The sequence below is a fragment of the Eleginops maclovinus genome, chromosome 11 (assembly GCF_036324505.1).
Source record: "Eleginops maclovinus isolate JMC-PN-2008 ecotype Puerto Natales chromosome 11, JC_Emac_rtc_rv5, whole genome shotgun sequence".
Taxonomy (NCBI): Eukaryota; Metazoa; Chordata; class Actinopteri; order Perciformes; family Eleginopidae; genus Eleginops; species Eleginops maclovinus.
In genome coordinates this window covers 11,572,762-11,594,390 of record NC_086359.1, presented here as the reverse complement: position 1 = coordinate 11,594,390, position 21,629 = coordinate 11,572,762, and the positions used below count along the sequence as shown (strand labels likewise).

Genomic DNA, 21,629 nt, shown 5'->3' with positions numbered 1-21,629 from the left:
TGCAGCACATACAGGAGCTCCGCGGTCTGTGTTTGATTTTACCAATTGGCAAGCTGCAGGACATCTCAGGCACACACAGGCATCTGTATGGTGCGGTATTTACATGAACATGGTCCATTACACTCTGTCGCTCTTCCCTCTCTACACTCACTGTCCTCTCCCCGAATCCCATCTGTTTTTCCATGGGACTTTTGAGCCACCCTCTCTTCTTTCCCTCTTCATTTATCCGCCTCCCTGCCCCCCTACTTTTATCATTAGTTTATAAAAGCTCCTCTGGAATACACATTTGCTTGTGTACTTTTTTATTTCCTCCTTTCTGGAAAAGTGGGAGATCCCTACTGGGGTGGTCCACATCATACTGTTGCTCCTTTCTTTTTCCTCTGACCATGAAAGGAAAGGAACTAAAGCTTCAATAGTTAGAGTCATCATTTTTAAATTCCTTGCTTATGAGTTTTTAGTAGTGCCTCTCTCTCTGTTCCTGTATATAAGGTCAGTCCGACAACAGGAAATATTGTTGTGAAGGTGACCCCGCCTAGAGTTTATATGGACGGGAAGCCAAACTGGCTCTGAGCGTCTGTCTCCTAGGAGCTCTTAGCGCCTCATGTATTATCTAAAAGGCATCCATCTGTCCAAGGCTTTTCACCGCCTCACTCGGCTAATGTGACTTAAGTTTAATGGAACTTTTTTGCACTTCTCAGCACATACACACACGTGCAGAAACGAAAACCTCCACACTGATATAGGAGCTGTCAGCCTTCATCACTTACACCTCTGGGGATCCACTCAGTATTCGCCTGTTTGAATTGAACCTCTTTCCACTCACTTTCGTACTGTCTATAGAATGATCACTAATTAAGTAAAATCTCAGTAAACTTATCTTCCTTTTTTTCTCTTCTCTCCATTCTCTCAGGTCTGTCAACAGCCAAGAGGAAGTTTGCCGACTCTCTCAACGAGTTTAAATTCCAGTGTATCGGAGACGCCGAGACTGATGATGAGATATGCATAGGTGAGCTCGCTGATATGAAATTCAATACATTTCCTGTACCAGCAAAAGTCAAACCTGTAGAAATATAGAGATAGCTGTCGCTGCAATAGGACAGTAACATAAGCACGAGGGCAGAAAAGATCATCAAATGTTTTTCTACTGTCATTTTTATTTCTTCTTAAGTGCAATATGTAGAGGGTTAAATGGTTCTCAAAACACTATTTTAAATTAGGTATTGCATTGCTGCAGAGATTTCACCTTTTTAGCAGTACCTTAGACTAATTGTATATTGTCTTTAAAATAAATACTTCTTATTTCTCTACTATTTGAATGTTGCAGCCATTGCATTGCCGTTTTGTTATCTCTAGTAGTCTTCATTGAACTTTTTTTTGAAAGGGTTTTCTAAGTTGGAATGCTAATCCTCACTCTTCACCGTCATTTGTCTGTTGTCGTTATCTGATGTGCCCAAAATCAATAAGTAGATTTTTCCAGTGGCATCAGTCACAACTGTTGTGTTGTGTACGTGAGATCACAGTCCAGTTAACAGTGTACAGTTATGTTTTTTTCTCCACAATAAAAGCTTCATCGACATGCAGTCATCATTGCAATTGCCTTTTCCTACTTAGTAAAAACAGGATAAAGTATCCTACTTGAAGTGACATGTGTTATAGCTCTGGATTAAGCCTGTCCTACATATCCTGTTTACGTTTATTCAAATGTTGCTATCAAACCAGTTTTATAACTTAATGCTGACCTAAACCTTACATGTCGGTTTATGTACTGATGTAATATTAGTTTCACCACACCCTCTCCTGCTGCCTGGCTCTGTCTGTGCAGCTTCTCACAGGCCTGACCCACCCTCTACTGTTGTTTAACTAAACCCGGCTATCTTTCCTGAACAGCTTGCTGCTCAACTGGGCTACACCACAGTACTGTTGATTTGAGTATATTCATGGTCATACTCATGTCAAAACTAGTTTCTCCTCTCTGATACAGTAATGATGCCACTCCTAATTAATCTACAACATATCAATTACAAAATATACTAGCATTAACAAGTTCCTTTGCAAAGCAATGGAATAATAGAGTACAGAAAGACTTCATGGGTCTATATCTATCTCTCAGTATTGCATCTTCACTATTCCATTTGATGTATTATGTGTTAGCCTACTGGAAGGTTTGACTGCATTTATTTGAAATCCATTCCTTGCATAGTTTTAAAGTACTGCTCCGTTTTAGGGGATCTAACTTCCAATAACTAAATCCTTTATCTTGAAGTCTTATGTTGAAAAGCAGAGTGAGGGAATATGTGTGATGTGAGGATAAAAGAATAAACTTTGGCTCCATTGTTTATGTGCCTGAATGTGATTTGTATATGTCAGTGCACAAACTGCACATGCTCAGTCTGTATTTTCCTTAATGTTTCTAAGTACTGTGTGTCTGTAAAGTGTTGGACAGAATGGAGGCAATTGAAGTGGAAACTACAATGTGGCCAGGAAACAAGTGCTGTGCTCGCTGTGAAAGCACCATAGAAACAAACCCCTCTAAATTGTGGTTTCAATTTCCAGTGAATTCTTCTGCTGTGTCATCAGTTCAGAAACATTTCTGAGAAGTCCAACAGCGCCTCGTTCCAATCCTCTTTCTGTTAGCCCGTGTTTGTGTGTCTCTCATGATGACAGCTTGAAATGCAAACTTTCTCTCTTCCTAATTATCTTTTTCTTTTATCTCTCTCTCTTCGAACATGTCTGTCCTTAGCCAAGTCTCTTCAGGAGTTTGCAGCGGTCCTGCAGAACCTGGAGGATGAGAGAACACGCATGGTGAGTGACAACACAAGTTGTTAGGAATATTATAGGCTGTTGTTAGAGGGAGTTGGAACTGTGCACTGTTTGTCATTACTAAGCACATTTTTGATGGTGATAGGGTTGACTCAGACAGTTTATATTTAGTTTTTTTATCTGGTTAACTGAGACATTTCAGAGGATTGGAGGATTTCTTATTTTTAGTTGTCCTTTGTCGTTCTTAGCAAAGGATGTAATGTCTGGCATTACACAATACTCACATACAGTATAAGCTTTGGTTACATGGAAAGCGATGAGTAACCATTGATATCTGAGATATGTCTGTTCTAAGTTTTGTATACTTGCTTGTGTGTGATGTTGTTGTGTGTGCCCTTAGATCGAGAATGCCAGCGATGTGCTGATAATGCCTCTGGAGAGATTCAGGAAAGAACAGATCAGTGCAGCGAAGGTAAGACGGCGACGAAGCACAACCACAGGACTGGGGTTCGGAAATGGCTTCTGCTCCATATACAGTTTAATGGGAATCAGTATTGATTATCTGCCAATAATACAAATAAGTCAATACAATTAAAATCCTTGTATTGCTTCTGAGGTTCTTAGAGGGGCACTGGCAGACATATCAAACACCCATGCATAAACATTATAATAATATTGGCAACTCACTATCACCTTTTTTGACGTCACTTCAGTTTATCATGTTTTCATTATTGTATCCTTTTTTAAGTGTTTAATTACCCAAGTGTAAAGTTATTGTTCTATTTCATTTTCCTTGAAATAATTTGATCACAGCATATCTTTAAAATGGCATATCTGAAGGTAAATAAAAGTTACAGTGAGATCCTTCCTAACACAGGATAGTACAGTATTTTCTTGAGTGTTAGTAGGAAGGTTCAACAAACTGTGGTACAGAAAAGCTGCTTATGGTTTTATAATGATCTTTTATTAAATGATTATAAATGATTGAACACTGTATTTTTTGTATTCACTATAACTAACTGAAAGACCATGCATAACTTATTTTCCCGGAGCAGTAAGATAATAACTAGTCAAAAGCTGTCAGATAAAAGAACTGTTTGTTTGGAGACCAGCTCATAGTCGGATGCACAAGGATAATATAAGAACATGCTGTTAAGAAATGCTTGTAGTAAAATAAAGAAGTAGCATGACTACATATAAATAATATTTACAGCATGTCTCAGGGTGCTATAGTTATCCATGAATCAAGGTCTGAACCATCTCTGCATGACCTGGATAGGAGATTAGAGAAATGCATAATCCTACCATAAATTACGGGGAGGGGGGGTCCCATAGAGCCGCAGGACCCCCGGAAGTCATACAGTAGTAGTCAGTGTTGTCTTACAGTTACAGATAAAGTGTATTGTTCTTTTGTAGAGAAGGGCATTGAAGTATTAAATTAAAAAACAAGTAGGTAAACAGGTAAACTGTTTACTCAATGTCTACTTTATCAATATGATGTTCTTTTTCTTTTCAGCGTATTTAGCAAACCAATTTTACAACTCTCAAATTAAGTACCATACTGTATATTTTAGGTAATCCCCAGCCCCCATGTTTTAAATTTGCCATGCTTCAATGTTCAAATCTCCTTACAGCAGATCATAGTGCACTCACCATGTGCAGTCATTAGCCAAAAGACCTAGATCAGTAGCAACGGGGGGGGGGTCCCCTGATTCATGCAGTATTTAACATGCTATCAGTATATACCCTGCTAATCCATCCCAATATATCAGGTCAGAAATTGATTGTCCATGGTGGCTGGATTATGAAGTAAGCATTATCTGTGCCGTAAGGCCGCTATGAGAGATGTACTAATCCCAGTTTAGCCCTAAAATAACTGATATCATCTTCACCTGGCACAGTTTCACCTCGTCCTGAAGCTACGGAGCTGAAAAATAAAAGAATTTTAGGAGAATTGAATCAAATTTTAAATATTTATTTTAAGTACACTCAGGTCCATGCCTTAATCCTATTCAGTTTGAGACCCTAAAATGCATCGCACAAGTTGTTGTTTCAGCTCAAATGCAAGCATACATAGGAAAACACTGCCTTAAAGACAAACAATATTGGTACCCTTGTGCTTTTAAAGGACGTAGAGCTAGTAACGTGAGGCCAATCTTTGTGCTACTGCTGCAGTGTTTTTTAAAGGTTGTTAATACCTGCACCAAGTAGATCCTGAAAAAAAGATTTGTTTTCCACTATGTTTGACTGTTTGTCTGTCAGATAAATATGTTCATTAAACTTGTTAGTAGGGTATAGCCTCGGCCGAGAATACAAAAAATAAAAATACATACAAGGGGACATACAATAAAATAATGGGTCCGATGCAAACAAGTTTGACCTTTGTTAACGTTGTGAAAAAGGACATTTTGTGCACCATTTATGTAGTGATGGAATCTTTTCTAGTATAGAGTTTAGAGTATAATAAATAAGTACACATTTCATGGCTCTCCGGTACTATTTATTTTGCTCTGCGTTAGCAAACTTGCATAATATCATCATAATAATCTGATTGGTCAATTTGTTGATGAATTGGTGTGTTTGCAAGACTATTGTGAATACAGGTTTAAAAAATAACTTGCTAGTGGTAAAACATTTACAGTTTGACCAACGGATGTTATCAGAGTGTCAGACACTTTACCCCATGCAAGGCCAAGCAGATTCTGACTCTTATAAACATTTGGTAAACTTTAAATCTGCTATAAACCCAAAAATGAATCCCAAATAAAGTGCATGTTTTTAAGTTTGTTAAGACGTATTAATGTTGTCTTCATGTTTAAGGGGGACCTTCTAGTAATTGGAGTGCAGTGGAGTACAACTTGATTATAGCTGTCATTAATCTATATTGTGAGGTGGCAGGGCATCATCCTGTATAAAGACACAAACAACATGAGTTGTATTTATTGTACTGTTCTGGAAAAAATAAATGAGAATCATAGTTTAGCAATCTTACTGTGGGGAGATCGCCACCTGCTGGCTGACACTGGAACTAATTTAAGTAAACTCAATTTAAAAGCCTGCAAAGTTTTACCAATGATTTGGCTAGTAAAAGAAAAACATGATTGTTAAAAATATGTATATTGACTGCCTCACCTTTAGTTTTCATTTCCGCTTTACAGATTTTAAAAAGAAAGCAATAAAATCTACTTTTCATTAAAGAAAAAGTATTTTAGGTCAGACAAACCCATGCAACCGTTAAGAAGAGACACACAGAAGAGGAACATTAAACAGTGGATTTCTACAGTGAAGATGAAAAAGTAAAGGAGGCAGACTGAAGACAGAGGCCTTGTTGTTTAGAGGGAAGTTTACTATCTCTGATGCGTTCTGCAGCTGCTGTCTGTTGCTCCTCTGGCCCGAGGACTCTTCTGATGTTCAAACTGGCCTGGCAACGTAAAACCGTTTTTATTTTTTTGTTTTGATCTGGGATCTTTCTTTCCTTGGCAAACTAATTTCAACCACCACACATGACCAGACAGCAACACTGCTGGGCCCATCATATTAAATACATGAAAGATTGAGGCAATTCATCAAATACTGCAAAACAAACCAAACATACCATTACACAGTGCTGCCAAACATTTGAACTGCCGTTATAATTTCACTTACACATCTTTTTATTCTTAATTGAATAATGAGAATAATATGTTTGGGCTTCAACTAATTATTATTATTATTAGAGTTGTTTAAAGTTATTTTTATTATTATCTATTTGACTATTATTTTTTTAGAAGAAATTGTTTGATCCGAGAATGTCAATGTCAAGGGTTATGTCTTTAAATGCCTTGTTTTAACGATACACGAAGGAAAAAAGCAAGTAAGCTCTATATTTGATTGTCTAAAAGCAGCTTAATGGGCCATTTTTCCATGCTATTTGGATTTGAGGGTTTACCTTGAAGCTACAGCAAGGTCATGTCATGTGAATTTGGGATGAATAAAGGCTAACTGACAGGGACACATGCACATTTATAAAACCCCAGGGCCTCTTTGAGAAAGGACGACCCGCCCTGCTCTGCCTCTCCTCTGTTTGTGTGTCCACTTCTCTCCCATGCTTTCTCTCGCTGCCTCTTTTTAATGATATCAATATTTCCCCTTCAACTGGCCCCGAATGAGATTACCGTGACCATTAGAAGATGGTCGGAAAAGAAAACGACAGGCATTTTCCTTTTTGCGTCTTTTGGTCTTCTTGGACAGTTTTCAGTTATTGTTAAAACATTTTTTAATGACAACACTTTGAGGAATAACACACCCTGCTCTATCTGTCCCTAGTGGTTAATTATCATTTAACTGTGTGTCTCTTATGTCAGTGAAGTCAGCTCTGACAAAACAGACAGTTGTTTATAAAACATCTGTGCTCCCCGGAGACATAATCTCATACTGGCCCACTGAAATGGAAAATATTCCTCTCCATCTGCAAATCTGCAACTGTTTCTTCCGACCTGCAGAAACTCTGGTTGATTACAGATGGCAATACTACTTATAGAGATCATGTTAATATGATAAACAATCAAAGAGATGTTTGGGCTATTAAGTTGGCTTACATGCACTTGTTTATTCTGTCTGCATTCAAGATAATGTTTTTTTGTTACAGGAAGCGAGAAAAAAATATGACAAAGAGACAGAGAAGTATTGTGCAGTGCTGGAGAAGCACCTTAGCCTTTCAGCAAAGAAGAAAGAATCACATCTACACGAGGTAAGATAGAAGTGTCACATTGCTTTTCTTTCTGAACGGTGATATTTATCAAAGCCATTGTTCTTAATGACATTCCCCGTTGCAGGCGGACAACCAGGTAGACACCGTACGGCAGCATTTCTACGCGGTTTCTCTGGAGTACGTTTTCAAGGTTCAGGAGGTTCAAGAGAGGAAGATGTTTGACTTTGTGGAGCCTGTAAGTCATACATTTGTTTCATGCTATATTTCTGTTTTTCAATTTATTTTCCTGAAGTTGTTCTGCACTCTTGCTCATGTGTCATTACATTTACTCACTTTGACAAATCCACACCCAGCAGCTGCTCACTACATCAGTCCCTTGATGTTAAACTATTGCAGTTAGGAGGTTTTAGCGCCTTGCTTGAGGTCATCTCAGTTGCTAGTTGTAGAGCAAATAAGGACAATGTGTACAACAAAGGTCTAATTTACCACTTTCGTTTTAAGTTGAATGGAAATGTATTCTCAGTTTTGTGGAACTGGAATAGGCCGAAATATTTTTGTTGTCCTCATCTACCTTGTTGTTCTTTCCTTTTTTTGTTCTCCTCCTTACCTATGTCTCTTCCTCTGCCTCCTTCATCTGCTTAATGTTCCTGCTGCTTTTGACTCCCTCAGCTGTTGGCGTTCCTCCAAGGTCTTTTCACCTACTATCACCATGGCTATGAGCTGGCAAAGGACTTCAACCACTTCAAGACTGATCTCACCATCAGCATACAGAATGTAAAGATACACACATGCACACACACACACACACACACACACACACACACACACACACACACACACACACACACACACACACACACACACACACACACACACACACACACACACACACACACACACACACACACACTCACACACACACACACACATTCTCTAGCACACACAAACACTCACACACAAATATCACAAGGTCACAGGAACCTTAATAAAGAAAATAAAGGAAGAGCTAAGGATAGAACTTTTCTGAAAATACTGCAATACTTGAGACTCAGAGGACATCCAAAAACAAGAAAAATTGGAGGACATAAAAGTGCGTTGTAGCATTGACCATTCCTTTTCTTTCCCTTTTATTCACAGCATTTTTTATTTAATCCTTAGAATGCTAAAAGTGATCCTGTTTTTGCATGTTAAGCTGACTTTTGATCAGGCCATTGAATGAAATGCATGTGTTCCCCCCTTGCTTGTGTGGACAGACGAGGAACCGCTTTGAGAGTACGCGGTCAGAGGTGGAGATTCTCATGAGGAAGATGAAGGAGAATCCGCACGAACACAAGAGTGTGAGCCAGCACACCATGGAGGGATACCTGTATGTTCAAGAGAAGCGTACGTATCCTCTCACTTCTGTGTGCACGTCACAAAGGGTGCGCAATTCAGCAACAATTTATAGTGCCTCGGAACCATGGAAACATGAATGAGTAGGTGTGTGTGTGTATTTAGACACATACACATGTTAGGGGCATTTCGTTTGGCTCACACACATACATAAATAAATACACACTCTGTCAGAGCAGCAGGATGAAAAAAACATCATGTACCTATGGTTGATGAATTCAAGTCTCATCTGACGGAGTCGTGACAACAGCTCCAACTGTGTGTGGTTACCATGGTTACTGATCTAGCACTAATGCAAGCTTGACAAAGATTTTTTCACTTTTCCATCCTTTTTTTCTTAACACTTTAAACGTTAATCTGTTTTTTTCTTTATCTGTTAACCTGTCTCTCTTTTTCTTTCACTTGTCCATTAGGCTCATTTGTATCTACTTGGGTGAAGTACTACTGTACGTACCATCGTGAGCCCAAGAGGATAACCATAGTCCTGTTTGACCCTAAATCAGGAGGGAAAACGGTGAGTAGCTTTATGGACTCAATGTTGCCATGGGACTAAATTCCTTAGCTAAATTAGATTAAATTACATTAGATTCCTTTATTGTCCTTGCACACGAGTACAACGAAATTGAGTAGCAATCCTGACGGTGCACTCACACACAACATGTATATATATATACAAAACAAAACAAATGGACACACTAACGATACGACACAATAACTTCTATCATTGGCAGCGAGATATTGCACTTCAGGATACTGCACATTCCGAGTTGCCGTGGCCCTATGTACAGTGGTGCAGTTGGAAAAAACTAAATACAGACAGACTTCAGCAATAAGTCTCCTCTACTGCATCTGGTGCTATGATAATGTAAAATTACAAATCAAGATGGTAGTTTTAGCCGTAAATTATTTACTAGTATCTATCTATAGGCATTCAAATGCTCCAAATGTACAGATGTAAATAAAACAAAATAAGATACAAGAGTGTGACTTCATCATGTTGTCTGTTTTTCCAATTGGCTCACACACACACTCTGGTGCGAGGCAATTACATCTCCACAGTATCTTCCACTGTGTGTGGATGTATTTTTATTATTCCCAATACACTATATACTACACTACGCTTCATTCCAAATTGCAAGCAGAACATTTATGAAATGTTTAAAATAATCAAAGAAAAATGTCAAGTTTTGCGTCAGTCCCTTAACACGCGTTCTGACCATAGACTGTATAAATAATGGACGTATTATCCGTGACGTCACTCATAGGTTTGCGAAGAGCCTGTCAGTGCCCGATCTGTTTCCCCCCAGCTGCACATGCGCGTAATGACGTACGCGGAAATTCAACGTTTTCCTGCCCGATTTGTACCACGCATGTCTTTATTTTACGGTACTTGACGGCAGCCAGTTTAGTTTACCTAAGCGGAAGCAGCTGGTAGTTCACGGAAACTGTCTGTATATAGAGTTTATTGCTGAAGCCTGCAGGCCGCACAGGTTGGTTACCGCCCCGAGCTGCGGCCTGCAGTCAGTGGTACTTGAACGGATCGGGCACTGACAGAGCTTTAATGAAGCTCAAAGTGGGCGACTCCCACCGTCGACATCTTCTCAGTCTACCTCACGCACACTCCCGGCAAATCCAAATATGGACATAGGGTTGGAGCTGAAGCGGGCGTGGCTACTGAAACACGCCCATCTAGCGTGAAAGCTACCAAGCTAGTGAAGGCTTCCAAGCTAGGCTACATGCTACCGTATGCTACTCGCGGCGCTATTCCGCTAAAATTCAACCGCACACCCTGCGGTCTCCCTTAATTATGCATAACTTTAAGCCTTAATATAATTAAAACGGGTGCGTTATATAGAAATTCACCCTCCTCACAGTTGTCATGAATACGGAAATTAGCTATAGAGACCAAAAGCAATTTTTGTACCACGCTGTAAACATGTTTATTTCTGCTGTAAAAATTGGCATTATAACATGTCTATGTAAATTGCTCTGTTTTGGAGCCAGGCCACGCGGCCATTTGATGAACTGCAGTTTTTGGCACTTTCGTATGTGTTTCACTGCTCAGCACTGGAGGTGCCCCTTGGTTCTGACGCATGTTTCCATTTTACACCAGGGTACAGTCATACAGGGAAATATCAGTTTTATCACAGAGAGAGAAAACATTTGCTCCTACTGCAGCAGTCTCAATAATTGAGAGTGCAACATCTCCACTGATATTCTGAGTAAGCAGTGTGACTCAGCTATTTTTTCTCAAAGTGCTGTCTGTTATCACTTTCTACTCAATGAATGAACGAAAGCTCATGCAAGTTCATGCCTGTTTTTTGAGGGTTCTTGCGGAACATTCCGAGTGATTACCTGGAGAAAAATAAGAAAGACTCAACATCACAGAAAGCTTTGCAGGCCCAGCAAAACGAAAACGTATATAAGCATCCAAGATTCAAGATGAAAACATCAATTCTGGGCCCATCGGGTTTTATCAACGTTACTCTGTGTACTAAATTCTAGTGCCAGAAATGTTGAATAACTGCCAATGCACTTGCATCATAAATGTCTGATTCAACCTTAAGATTTTCACATGAAGAAAAGATTAAGGCAGATGTAGTTTTGCTTTAGTACTTTAAGCTTAAGGGCTGAGTGTCTGTGATGAGATGTACTCAGTGTTGCAATTGCTTTAGTTCTAAACCTCAATGTGCTTCTAGTGGGAAGTTAAGCAAGTTGGGAACTGCCTTTAGATTCAGTTGCTCTCCAGGAGAGGATTGTTAGTGAGTCCTTATTAATGGAAAAAATACTTCAAAACATTAATTTTGTCTCAGACTGTTGTCCAAAAATGACCAATCCTCATCTCATTGTTTTGTTTTGTTTTGTTTTGTTTGACTCTAATCAGGGTGATGAGGAGAGCTTCACCCTCAAATCGTGCACCAGAAGGAAGACGGACTCGATAGAAAAGAGGTTCTGTTTTGATGTGGAGGCTGTGGACAGGTCAGTGACAGTGGGATTTTACTTCATGTGTTGCCTGTTCAAACCATGCATTTTCTACACAATCTTCCTTTGACCCAGCTCAAACTGGTCCTTATATACATTATTTTACTTAACTTCTCATAAAAGTAAGACATTGAATTTAATTCAGTGGTACAAACTCTGTCTTAATTAGTCCGTTTTTTGTAACAATTTTCATCTGCACAAGTTCTATGGATGATATTGGGGCATGAAAAAACCAGAATAATACAACTGACGGAAAATTACAAAATAATTTTTAGGGGAATTTGTTCCCAGCTATCCAACAACTTTTTGAAAAACACACAAACAAGCATGGGAAGAGTTAAACAGTCAGGACTGCTAATTTTTGTTGAATACATTCATGTTGGCATCATGGAATTTGACACCAGTTTATGCTGTTTTCATGTAAATAGTAACAGCTACATTTCTCTGATCAGCCATCAGTTTAGTGAGTGGCATTATGTGTTTTTTATGTGGTGTAATTACCGCTAACCAACACACGGAGGTGCTCAGTAAGTTTGGATGTAATGGCGAGACATTGTAGCTGTTATAGCTCTCATGCTTGGTCTCCTGGTGCTCCTTTTCCTACATTCCTCCTCCTCCACCCTCCTTTTCCCCCCTCCCTACTCCTCCTTAACTTGATCCTTTCTCAATCTAATCCACTTATCCTCTCATTTATCTCATCTACTTGTTTAGCATTACTCCTTACATTTATAATGTGCATGTATTGATGTGTGATGATAGTGTGTCCATTAAGTACGGTAATTTATGAATGGTGTGTTTGTTTACATAATCATTAATGAGTTGCCTTCCTCAATACATTTGCTTTAGCTCATTTTGTAAACGTTTGTTTTTCTATGCACATGTTTGCTTGTGTTGACACCCCTGTACAAAATGTGTCTATGTACATGCATCTGTGTCATGATTGAAGGGCGGTGTATTGATTGGTGCCTGGGGAGGGGGGTTGTAGTGCTGCGGTGGTGACAGCTGAAGGTGAGTGTGCTGCCAGTGACAGGAATGATAGGAAATCTTTACAAGACAGGAATGGACATGACCAATGAGGCTGTTTGTGTGATTGTTTGTGTCTGCATGTATATCTTGGGGATTTCTTAGTTGCCTAGTAGAATGAGTGGGAAGTGTCCGGCTAAGTAATTTGTATCTTTTTTTCCTTTTATAGTAAAAAAAGCTGTCAATCATGTAGTTTTACTGAGAAATGATACGCCTCTGTTTTGCTTTTGTTTGTGTGTTTAAAGGCCGGGAGTAATAACCATGCAAGCTCTCTCAGAGGAAGACCGCAGGTTGTGGATGGAGGCCATGGACGGGAGGGAACCTGTAGGTTACCACGGTTACTAATTTGTTCTTAAGTGACAGTTAGAAGGTAGAGAAAGAGAGACAGGGAACAAGGGTGAACATTTCTTAAAAGCAAAACAAAAACCCAAATATTGAACATTGTGTGGCTTAAGTTTTGACTTCTGCAGCTTTCACTTTGTATATGACATGATTACATTCATCAGCATGTAACAATAATGATGATAATACACTTTATTTAAATAGCACATTTCAAACAAAGTTAAAAAGTGCTTTACATGAGAAACAGAAGATAAAAAAATAAAAGGCTATTAAATGAACAAAAAACATTAGGAAGGAAGTAAAACATTAAAACAAACCTTGTAAAACATAGAGAGTAGGACAAACAACAATAATAAAACAGAGATAAAATCACTTAAATGCCATTCTAAAAGATAACAGCATCTCATTGTTTCTGGAATGGCACCACAACTTGTAAACGTAAACTCATTTAACAATGTCAATGTAGTGGCCTTCTCTATTGCTGTTCGATGAAAGCTGTAATAGAAACAATAATTGGCCTTTTGAGCAGGTTTTATTTGATTAATTGGACAAAAAAAACAAATAAAATACTTTTTCCAGACCTTATCTCGTAAAATAAGGCGTTTTTAAGCAACTTGTCTAAGTTTGGAATGGAAAATCAATCTTTGGTGGAGTTGTTTACTCTTCACATACAATATCCCTTGATGTGGGCATAATGCTGGTGTTTATGTTTCTAATAGGAAAGTTGACTGACAGCCAGTTTCCCCCCTCTCTTCATTTGTGCCTTCATAATATACAGTTGTTTTTGTCCTAAGGTTGGAAGTTTGTTAGTGGTTCTTTCCACACTCCTATTTAGTTACTCATGTTCATGCCCCAACACCTCTTCATTCTCTTGTCTACATTCACGTGCAAAGGTAATCACCATCAATAAAGCCACCGCAAGCTCCGACAAGCAGTCTCTGAGCTCTGCAAATTCGTAATAAAACAAGAAATGTTGAGGAGCTTGTTCACCCTTTGTTGTTGTTGTTGTTAAGACTTCCCTCTTCCCTGTCTGCCTTCACCTTGATAGGCAATACAAGATCACTACTGACAACACAATCAAATTACACCTCTGAAGCATAAAATAATAAGGCTTTATTTTTATACAGCACTTTTTATACAACAGTTGCAGCTTCACAAAAGGGCATGGATCAACAATTAAAACCAACAAGGAAATCACCTCAGATCAGATGTTAATACCTTTTTTGAACACATGTAGCATGACAACATAGAATAATGTTTTAGTGTCACAAGGAGGTAAAATGTATTATAATAAAAACACAAATTAGATAATGATTCCTCTGGAAAAAATAAAGGAAGACAAAAAACTAATGAATCGATTCAGCAAAATATAAAAACCTATAAAATAGATAAAATAAACATATATATATATATGTTTATTTTATCTATTTTATATATATATATATACAATAATAGTAATAATAATGTAAACTTAAGATAATCATAATAGAAGTAAAAGACCAACCTAGAAGGAAAAGTTCAAACCTATATACACAGGCCATAATGACTGTTAATCCTATATCATAGTCAATTTGTTTATTGTTTTTTAAACTTATGAGTTCTAAATATTCTCATTGGTATGTGCACATTACTTTTAGTTTTTTTTTTTAATAAAAAGCGGGTATTAAAGGTCCCCTATTATGCAAAATTCACTTTTTGATGTCTTTTATACATAAATGTGTCTCCGGTGTGTAAGTAGACTCACAAAGTTTCAGAAAAATACAACCCTCTCTCTTGTCCTCCTTACCCACATCTCTGAAAACGGGGATACAACCAGCTGATCCAGATTTGCTTCAGTAATGATGTCATAACTGAAATGTGGGCTGGCTTTACATTAAACTCCTGGCAACGTCCCGCCCATGTGACACGTCCCAACCTATCGTCCGCAATTTACGGTCGGGAGCTGAATCCCCTCGAGTAGGCAGCTCTGTGTGTCTGTGAATTCAGCAGGATGTCTGTAGGAGGGACTTACAGTTGTTGTATATGTAATATAATGTCACTGTTCTAGTGGTAAACACTGAGAAGTGTTTCAGAAATAATGCTTGATGTGGTTTTGAACATAATATGACATCTAATCACAGCAGCATTTAGCTGAGTATCTTCTCGGGGTGAGAAACTTTCACAGATGAGAGAGAACTCCAAAGGGGCGTGGCCAGCTTCAGCTCAGCTCAAATTTAAAGCGACAGTCACAGAATCAGCACTGCTGGAACAGGGCTGAAATAGAGGGGTATGAGGCATGCTACAACGGGTGATCTGTTTGGTATTTTGAGGAAAACACTTCACAGACAAGTTTTGTATAGATATTGCCTTACAAAATATTGTATAGCATAATAGGAGATCTTTAAGTTGTATACAGTGGTCTTGCTTTAACACAATATTCTCACCGTTACCATGGGAACTAAAGTTTTGAAGATTACAAAAAAAGCCCAAAATAAGTGTGACACTTGTTTACAATTCTCAATATCCTGATCCATCCGAGACAAGGTTTGCTTATAATTGGGATAATTAGCATTGCCTAAAAAACGTTCAAAGCCTATTGTGCAGAAAAAGAGAGCGGCACAACTGGTATGACAGGTGTGCGTGGGAAATGTTGACTACAGATGTGATGTACAAACATATCATGCCTTCATTAAAGTTATTCGTACGTTATATCTGTGGGTTTGTTTTTTATTTGCAGGTATACAATCTGAACAGAGACAACCAGGCTGAAGGCAGTAAGTAGCTATAATTGGCATCAATGAACCTTTAATCCAATGCTATGGTATTATATAGGACTACCACATCTTACTTTCTAAAGTGGTAGATTTATTTTTAGATTTTATTTGCATGAATGCTGCATTCAAATATCAATATTTAATTCACTGTGTATGTTTTGTTTTGAAAATACCTGAACTTTTTAATTAACAATCTCTAAAATAGAGGTTTTTCCCCACTGTTTTTATTTTAAAATGCTTATCTTTTAGCTAATATTCTTCTTCTGTATTCATTCTGCTTGTCTCCATCTCCGTCAGTGGCCCAGCTGGATGTGATCGGGTTCAACGTGATGAAAAAGTTCATTTATGCAGTAGACACTAGAGGTACAATGTCAACTCTGATTTAGTTTTATTCTCTTTATTTTGTGTATTTCATGCTTCTTTGGTATGAATCACTCTGGGTGAGTTCAGAGTCAGATACTGTATGATCTTTTTATTTCCTACCACAGTGGTTCAAATGATTAGACGAGAAGTATTTTACAAATCTGGTGAAGAAAAAATGATTAGAAAAATAAGTGTTTTGTAATATGACATAAGTAAGTTGTGTAGTATTTAGAGACTTTTTATCTGAAAGGTCTCCATCAAGCTTCACATGTGCAATATCACCCACTTTTCCCTGTAACGACTGCATTAGGAGCATCTGTTATGGAACACACTTGAGCTTTTTACCGCTTAACAGATACATTTACATTTAGATTGTAAGTTTGATGGCATCTCCAAGCTGCCACATTTTTGTTTCCCTGACTGACATTTATGAAAAGGATATTTAAGTGAATGTGGATGAATCAATTTTCAAGGCAAATGTACACGTGCTTAGAAGTTTGTCTGCAACACTGCTTGCTGTTTGCCCTACCCTGGTCCTTCATGGAATGTATGATTACTTAAAACACAGTTTTTAGATTCAGATTCTATAAATACCTTTCTCAGATACAGTTCTTAATGTGAAACAAGAAGGCGTAGCTTAGCTTTATCTTCAGCAAGTGTAAATGCATCAAGTGTACAATACTCAAATGATCAACTTATAATTATATGTTATGTTTGTTTCAGAATTTCATGCATTAAAAACAGGCAGTAACCTATCTTCTCCCCTCCAGGTATCGATGATCAGGGCTTGTACAGAATTGTTGGTGTAAACTCCAGAGTACAAAAACTACTGGGCCTTGCTATGGGTAAACTCAGAAATACACAAACACAAGTATTTTCTAAATAAACTATTTTTTCACTTCTTTAATTTAATCCGTCTATGTTTGTCTTGTTTGTCATATCAGATCCCAAGACATGTGCTGACGTGGAGCTAGAAAACCAAGAGTGGGAGATCAAGACTATCACAAGTGCTATCAAGCACTATCTTAGGTTCGTATTAAGGGTAACTAAAATGTGGTAAATGGATTGACGCTTTATTCACAACTCTGACTTATTCCTCAGAAATTGCACCACTTTTCTCCTCTTTTCATTCAGTATTTCGATACATGCTTATTGCTGCTTTCAGTTTCTGCCTTTTATAAAAAAGATAATAGAACTTTTGCCATAATTCACCGTGTTAAATAATTTTTGGGTTGATGGTTAAATGACTTCTTCTCATTTTAACGATTGGTCGTGAGAGAAGGATCAGGACTGAGAGAGGCCAGGAATAGGCAGCTAAGTAGAAGGAGAAACACACAAGACTAAGAAAGGAGTAATGGTGTTTAAGCTGAGCTCAATCTACTATACTTGACTGAATCTACACTGTGCCACACACACACACACACACACACACACACACACACACACACACAGACACACACACAGACACACACACACACACACACACACACACACACACACACACACACACACACACACTGTGGTGGCCAATCCATGTGTGAAAATTATGTCTCATGCTCCCTGAAACACTCTTTCACAATTTGAGCCCAATGGATTCTGGCATTGTCATCTTGGAACATGCCCGTGCCATCAGGGAAGAAAAAATCCATTGATGGAATAAGCTGGTCCTTCGGTATATTCAGGTAGTCAGCTGACCTCATTCTTTGGGCACATAACGTTGCTGAACCTAAACCAGACCAACTGCAGCAACCCCAGATCGTAGCACTGTCCAGCAATTATAAACTGATGTCCAGCTGTGCACCCTTGCATGATGGAGATAAAAGACGTGAAGGAGAAAATGCTCAGATGTGTTGTTATCCAGGAATTAATAATACTAATTTGAAATGACATTTTCCCAACTGAAATTCTGCAACTATGTTTCCAGAGTGCTGCCCGGACCTCTAATGACGTACCAGTACCAGAGGAGCTTCATCAAAGCTGCCAGTGAGTTTAATTCCTTATATGTGTCTTATTTGCCACTCATGTGTAAATTCAGTCAGCAGAATATAAACTAATCCCTCTTGCAGTTTGAGGTTGTTTGATTACTGCTAGTTAATCCTGCAAAACTCTGCAAAAAGATTCTAAGACGGCTTCAGTAAAATAAATACAAAAATACAATAAGATAATACAGTTCACTTGTAGAGCTAACCACAAACAGCTCAACGGGAGAATCCATAAATAGCTACTAGTTTGTCATTGGTTTAAGATGATCCCATGTTCAGTTTATGAATAGCTTAAAAATGGATTAGAGGAGTTTTGGTGATACTCTCCCAATGAATGTCAAGCAATATCGCCTCTCTCCTTATTTTTATTTAGGAAATGAGAACATATAAAGTTCATATTACATATAAGAGAGGTCCTGACTTGCTTGCAAACCAGTTACAAATAGATGATTCACCTACTGAGATAAGAGGGCACCCACTGGGCCACCATGTTGCCTCTGTCTGTCCTTTTGCTATTGTAGCTCAGCCCCCCACTGCTTTTTGTTTTGCGTGGTACTCAGTGTGGAACCAACCTGCTGTGTTACACAATATTTATAAGATTACAATTCCTAATAAAAAGGATAAGCGTGGGGAGCTGATGGAAAAATGACAACGTATTAAACGATGAATGCTAGTTTGTGTACTGAGGTTGCAAAATGTTGCAAATTATTTTCTTCCACTGTGTCAGATATGTGTCGGTTAGGATACCTTCATTTTCTAAAAACACTCAGCTGTCTTAAAGATGGATTGCCTAAACAGTCACTACAATCATTTCAGTGTTTTAGATTTTTCTTTTTTTGGCTCCTAAGCTACAAAGTGAAATGAAACAATAAACTCTTACAAGTTTTAACTGATTCAGACTACAAACACATTGACTCTTCAGAACAGAATGTGTTTTGAATTTTAAGATTTTACTTGCCTTGTTTGATCTTGTTTGGTTTATTGAGACCTTATTGATATGGCTTTGTATGGTCTGGTCCAATTTTGTGTTGTTGCTGTGTCTGCTCCTTACTGATTTGTTTGAAGATGGATCTTTTCTAGTTAGCCCAGGTGCAGTTGAGTTCAGTTTAGTCCAGTCTTATCTGCTACGTTACAGGATGCATCAGTGACCTGTTTTCTTACTTTGGCGGTAAGCCTGTAGAAGCTGAGCTAAGAAGGGGAAGGAACTCCAGGAAATGACCTTATTTCTTTGGCAACACTACCAGGAAATGGCTCCACATTGAGGCCAACTGGAGAGAAAATGAGTAAAGGGTGAAACCGTGTGTATTACGACAAAGGAAAAAAAGCGTGGCAGTGAAGAGCATCAGAGTAGCCAGTTTGATACTAAAAAAATAGAACATGTGCATGCCACCTATTTATAGAAGTTTATAGATTTATATCTTTCATTTCGACTTCTCCCTCTGTTTTTCCACTGCTGTTCATCGGCTGCTGTCTGTGTAGGTTTATACATTTGCATGTCATGAGTTAGTGTGTTCATACTGTGCAGAATGTGTGCTTGCGTGTGCGAGTAGGCTTTTGTATTTTTTCCAAAGCAGAATTAGGCAGAGGCAGCGGGGTGTTTGAGGACCGTGTCCTCGGCTGAACCTCCTCTTTCAGCTCTTCCCTTTCTCCTCCTCTCTTTAAAGTATCCTCCTTCAGCTCCACCAACCACCATGCTGGCAAATCTTATCTTCCTCTAGTTTCGTCTTGGTTAACTGCCATCCAATGCTTATCTGGTTTTAAGTATCCCGTTTCAATGGTGTGCTTAGTGTTTTGTGAGGTTAGTAAGGTCAAACAGCAGCTGTATTTTTTTTCTTAAAAGCACGTGATGGGGGTGGTTAACTTAGTCAGGATGAATACAAATCTTTTCAAAAACAATTCATAATAATTCCTTAACTCTCCAATCATCATTTAAATGTATTTGATTCTTCACTTGTTGTTCCTAGGCTCCTAAATCAAGATTTGGATCACTTTCTGATTTGAACCATGAAAATATAGACAAAGAGGAGGGAGCTTATAGTGCCACAATTATTTCAGATACCTTGTCTGGGTATGTGCCAGCAAGAAAACACATTCCTTACATTTTACTCCTATTGTGTGCTTTCTTTTTACTCCATCCCCTTTCTGAGTTTCTTCTGAAATTATACTTAAAGCTGGACCACGTTTCCACAGTACTGGATTGAAACATTCTGACCTAAGCTAATGCAATGTAAAACATTGCAAGTCTAATTTCATAATGTAATTTGCCATGCACCCCACTTGATGCAGTATGTAACTGAGAATGTATGCAGGATGTTGACCTCTCTCTTTAGGTTTCTTTTTCCACTCTTACCAAAAGCATTTGCATCACCTTTGAGAGTACAACCAATTTCTTTTCACAATGTCTCATAGTTTGCAGTTACTTCCATTAGTATTATTCATTGCTCTTCTCTATGAAGCCGTTTAATGACTTGAGATGTGGACATTTTGAAAAAGTTTAGGAGCATTTTGCTTCACATGGTCTGTACGTGTTAATTCCGAGCCTGTGGATTCCTCCCACAAATCCTAGGGTTGAGCTCAAGCAGTCTTTAAACGAAATGCTTGAAAGAAACAATCTCATCTTTTGGGTCGTTATCTAAAGCTCATGACCTTTAGCTAGGATTGGCATGTGGATAGGCCTGTAAATGGAGAGCATGATTATGCTTTACGCTTAGCTCCCTGTTCACCTTGAATGACTCACTCCTACTGTACCTTACCACTCTCCATGTAACCATGGTTTTTCCCTCTGATGTTCTCGTTATGTTTAGATTGTTCCACAAAGGCCATTCCTGCATCAACCTGATTATCCTGTGTCATTGGATAAAGTTTCTCTGCTTTTGCAAAAAAGACTGATATACAGTAGCTTAAGTGACGAAGAGGTGAATGTCAGCAATTGTCCGCATTTTAATTAAATCAAAGAATAAAAAGCTGCTGGGGAGTGATGAGAAAGGAAAGGGTTGAAAGTTTGGTGAAGTTAAAAAGATATTGACAGATTCTAACTTCTGTGGATCAATAACTCATGAACATAACGTTTTAAAAATACAAACAATGTGACTTTACAGCCATAGCACGGTAGAAACGAGCTACAGAGCAGTTTCTATCAGAACAGTTCAATATGCTCCGTCCTCCACGCGAGTTCATTCATTGTTTCTATCTGCGGCCGGAGGAGAGACTGTAGGGACCGTTAACAAACTGCAACGCCACAAATATATACTCATCAATTCTTGCTTTTATATTTCAAAATATTTTCAATCACTTACATAATATTGTAGTGCAACCAAACCCCTTTCACACATCAGTGGTGCA

At 38.4% G+C, this 21,629-nt stretch overlaps 1 protein-coding gene across 2 annotated transcripts in view; it reads left to right on the top strand.

Moving 5' to 3' along the window:
• Positions 1–21,629, top strand: part of LOC134872117 (rho GTPase-activating protein 26-like) — a 72,882-nt gene that overhangs the window by 30,871 nt on the left and 20,382 nt on the right. For both annotated transcript variants that reach the window (XM_063895269.1, XM_063895268.1), the window contains 15 exons: positions 911–1,006; positions 2,741–2,802; positions 3,161–3,232; positions 7,388–7,489; positions 7,575–7,685; positions 8,120–8,224; positions 8,704–8,833; positions 9,256–9,356; positions 11,727–11,821; positions 13,093–13,171; positions 15,906–15,942; positions 16,240–16,305; positions 17,076–17,150; positions 17,250–17,334; positions 18,230–18,288. In XM_063895269.1, the coding sequence (XP_063751339.1) occupies positions 911–1,006; positions 2,741–2,802; positions 3,161–3,232; positions 7,388–7,489; positions 7,575–7,685; positions 8,120–8,224; positions 8,704–8,833; positions 9,256–9,356; positions 11,727–11,821; positions 13,093–13,171; positions 15,906–15,942; positions 16,240–16,305; positions 17,076–17,150; positions 17,250–17,334; positions 18,230–18,288 (1,275 nt within the window). The remainder of the gene's footprint in view (positions 1–910; positions 1,007–2,740; positions 2,803–3,160; positions 3,233–7,387; positions 7,490–7,574; positions 7,686–8,119; positions 8,225–8,703; positions 8,834–9,255; positions 9,357–11,726; positions 11,822–13,092; positions 13,172–15,905; positions 15,943–16,239; positions 16,306–17,075; positions 17,151–17,249; positions 17,335–18,229; positions 18,289–21,629) is intronic.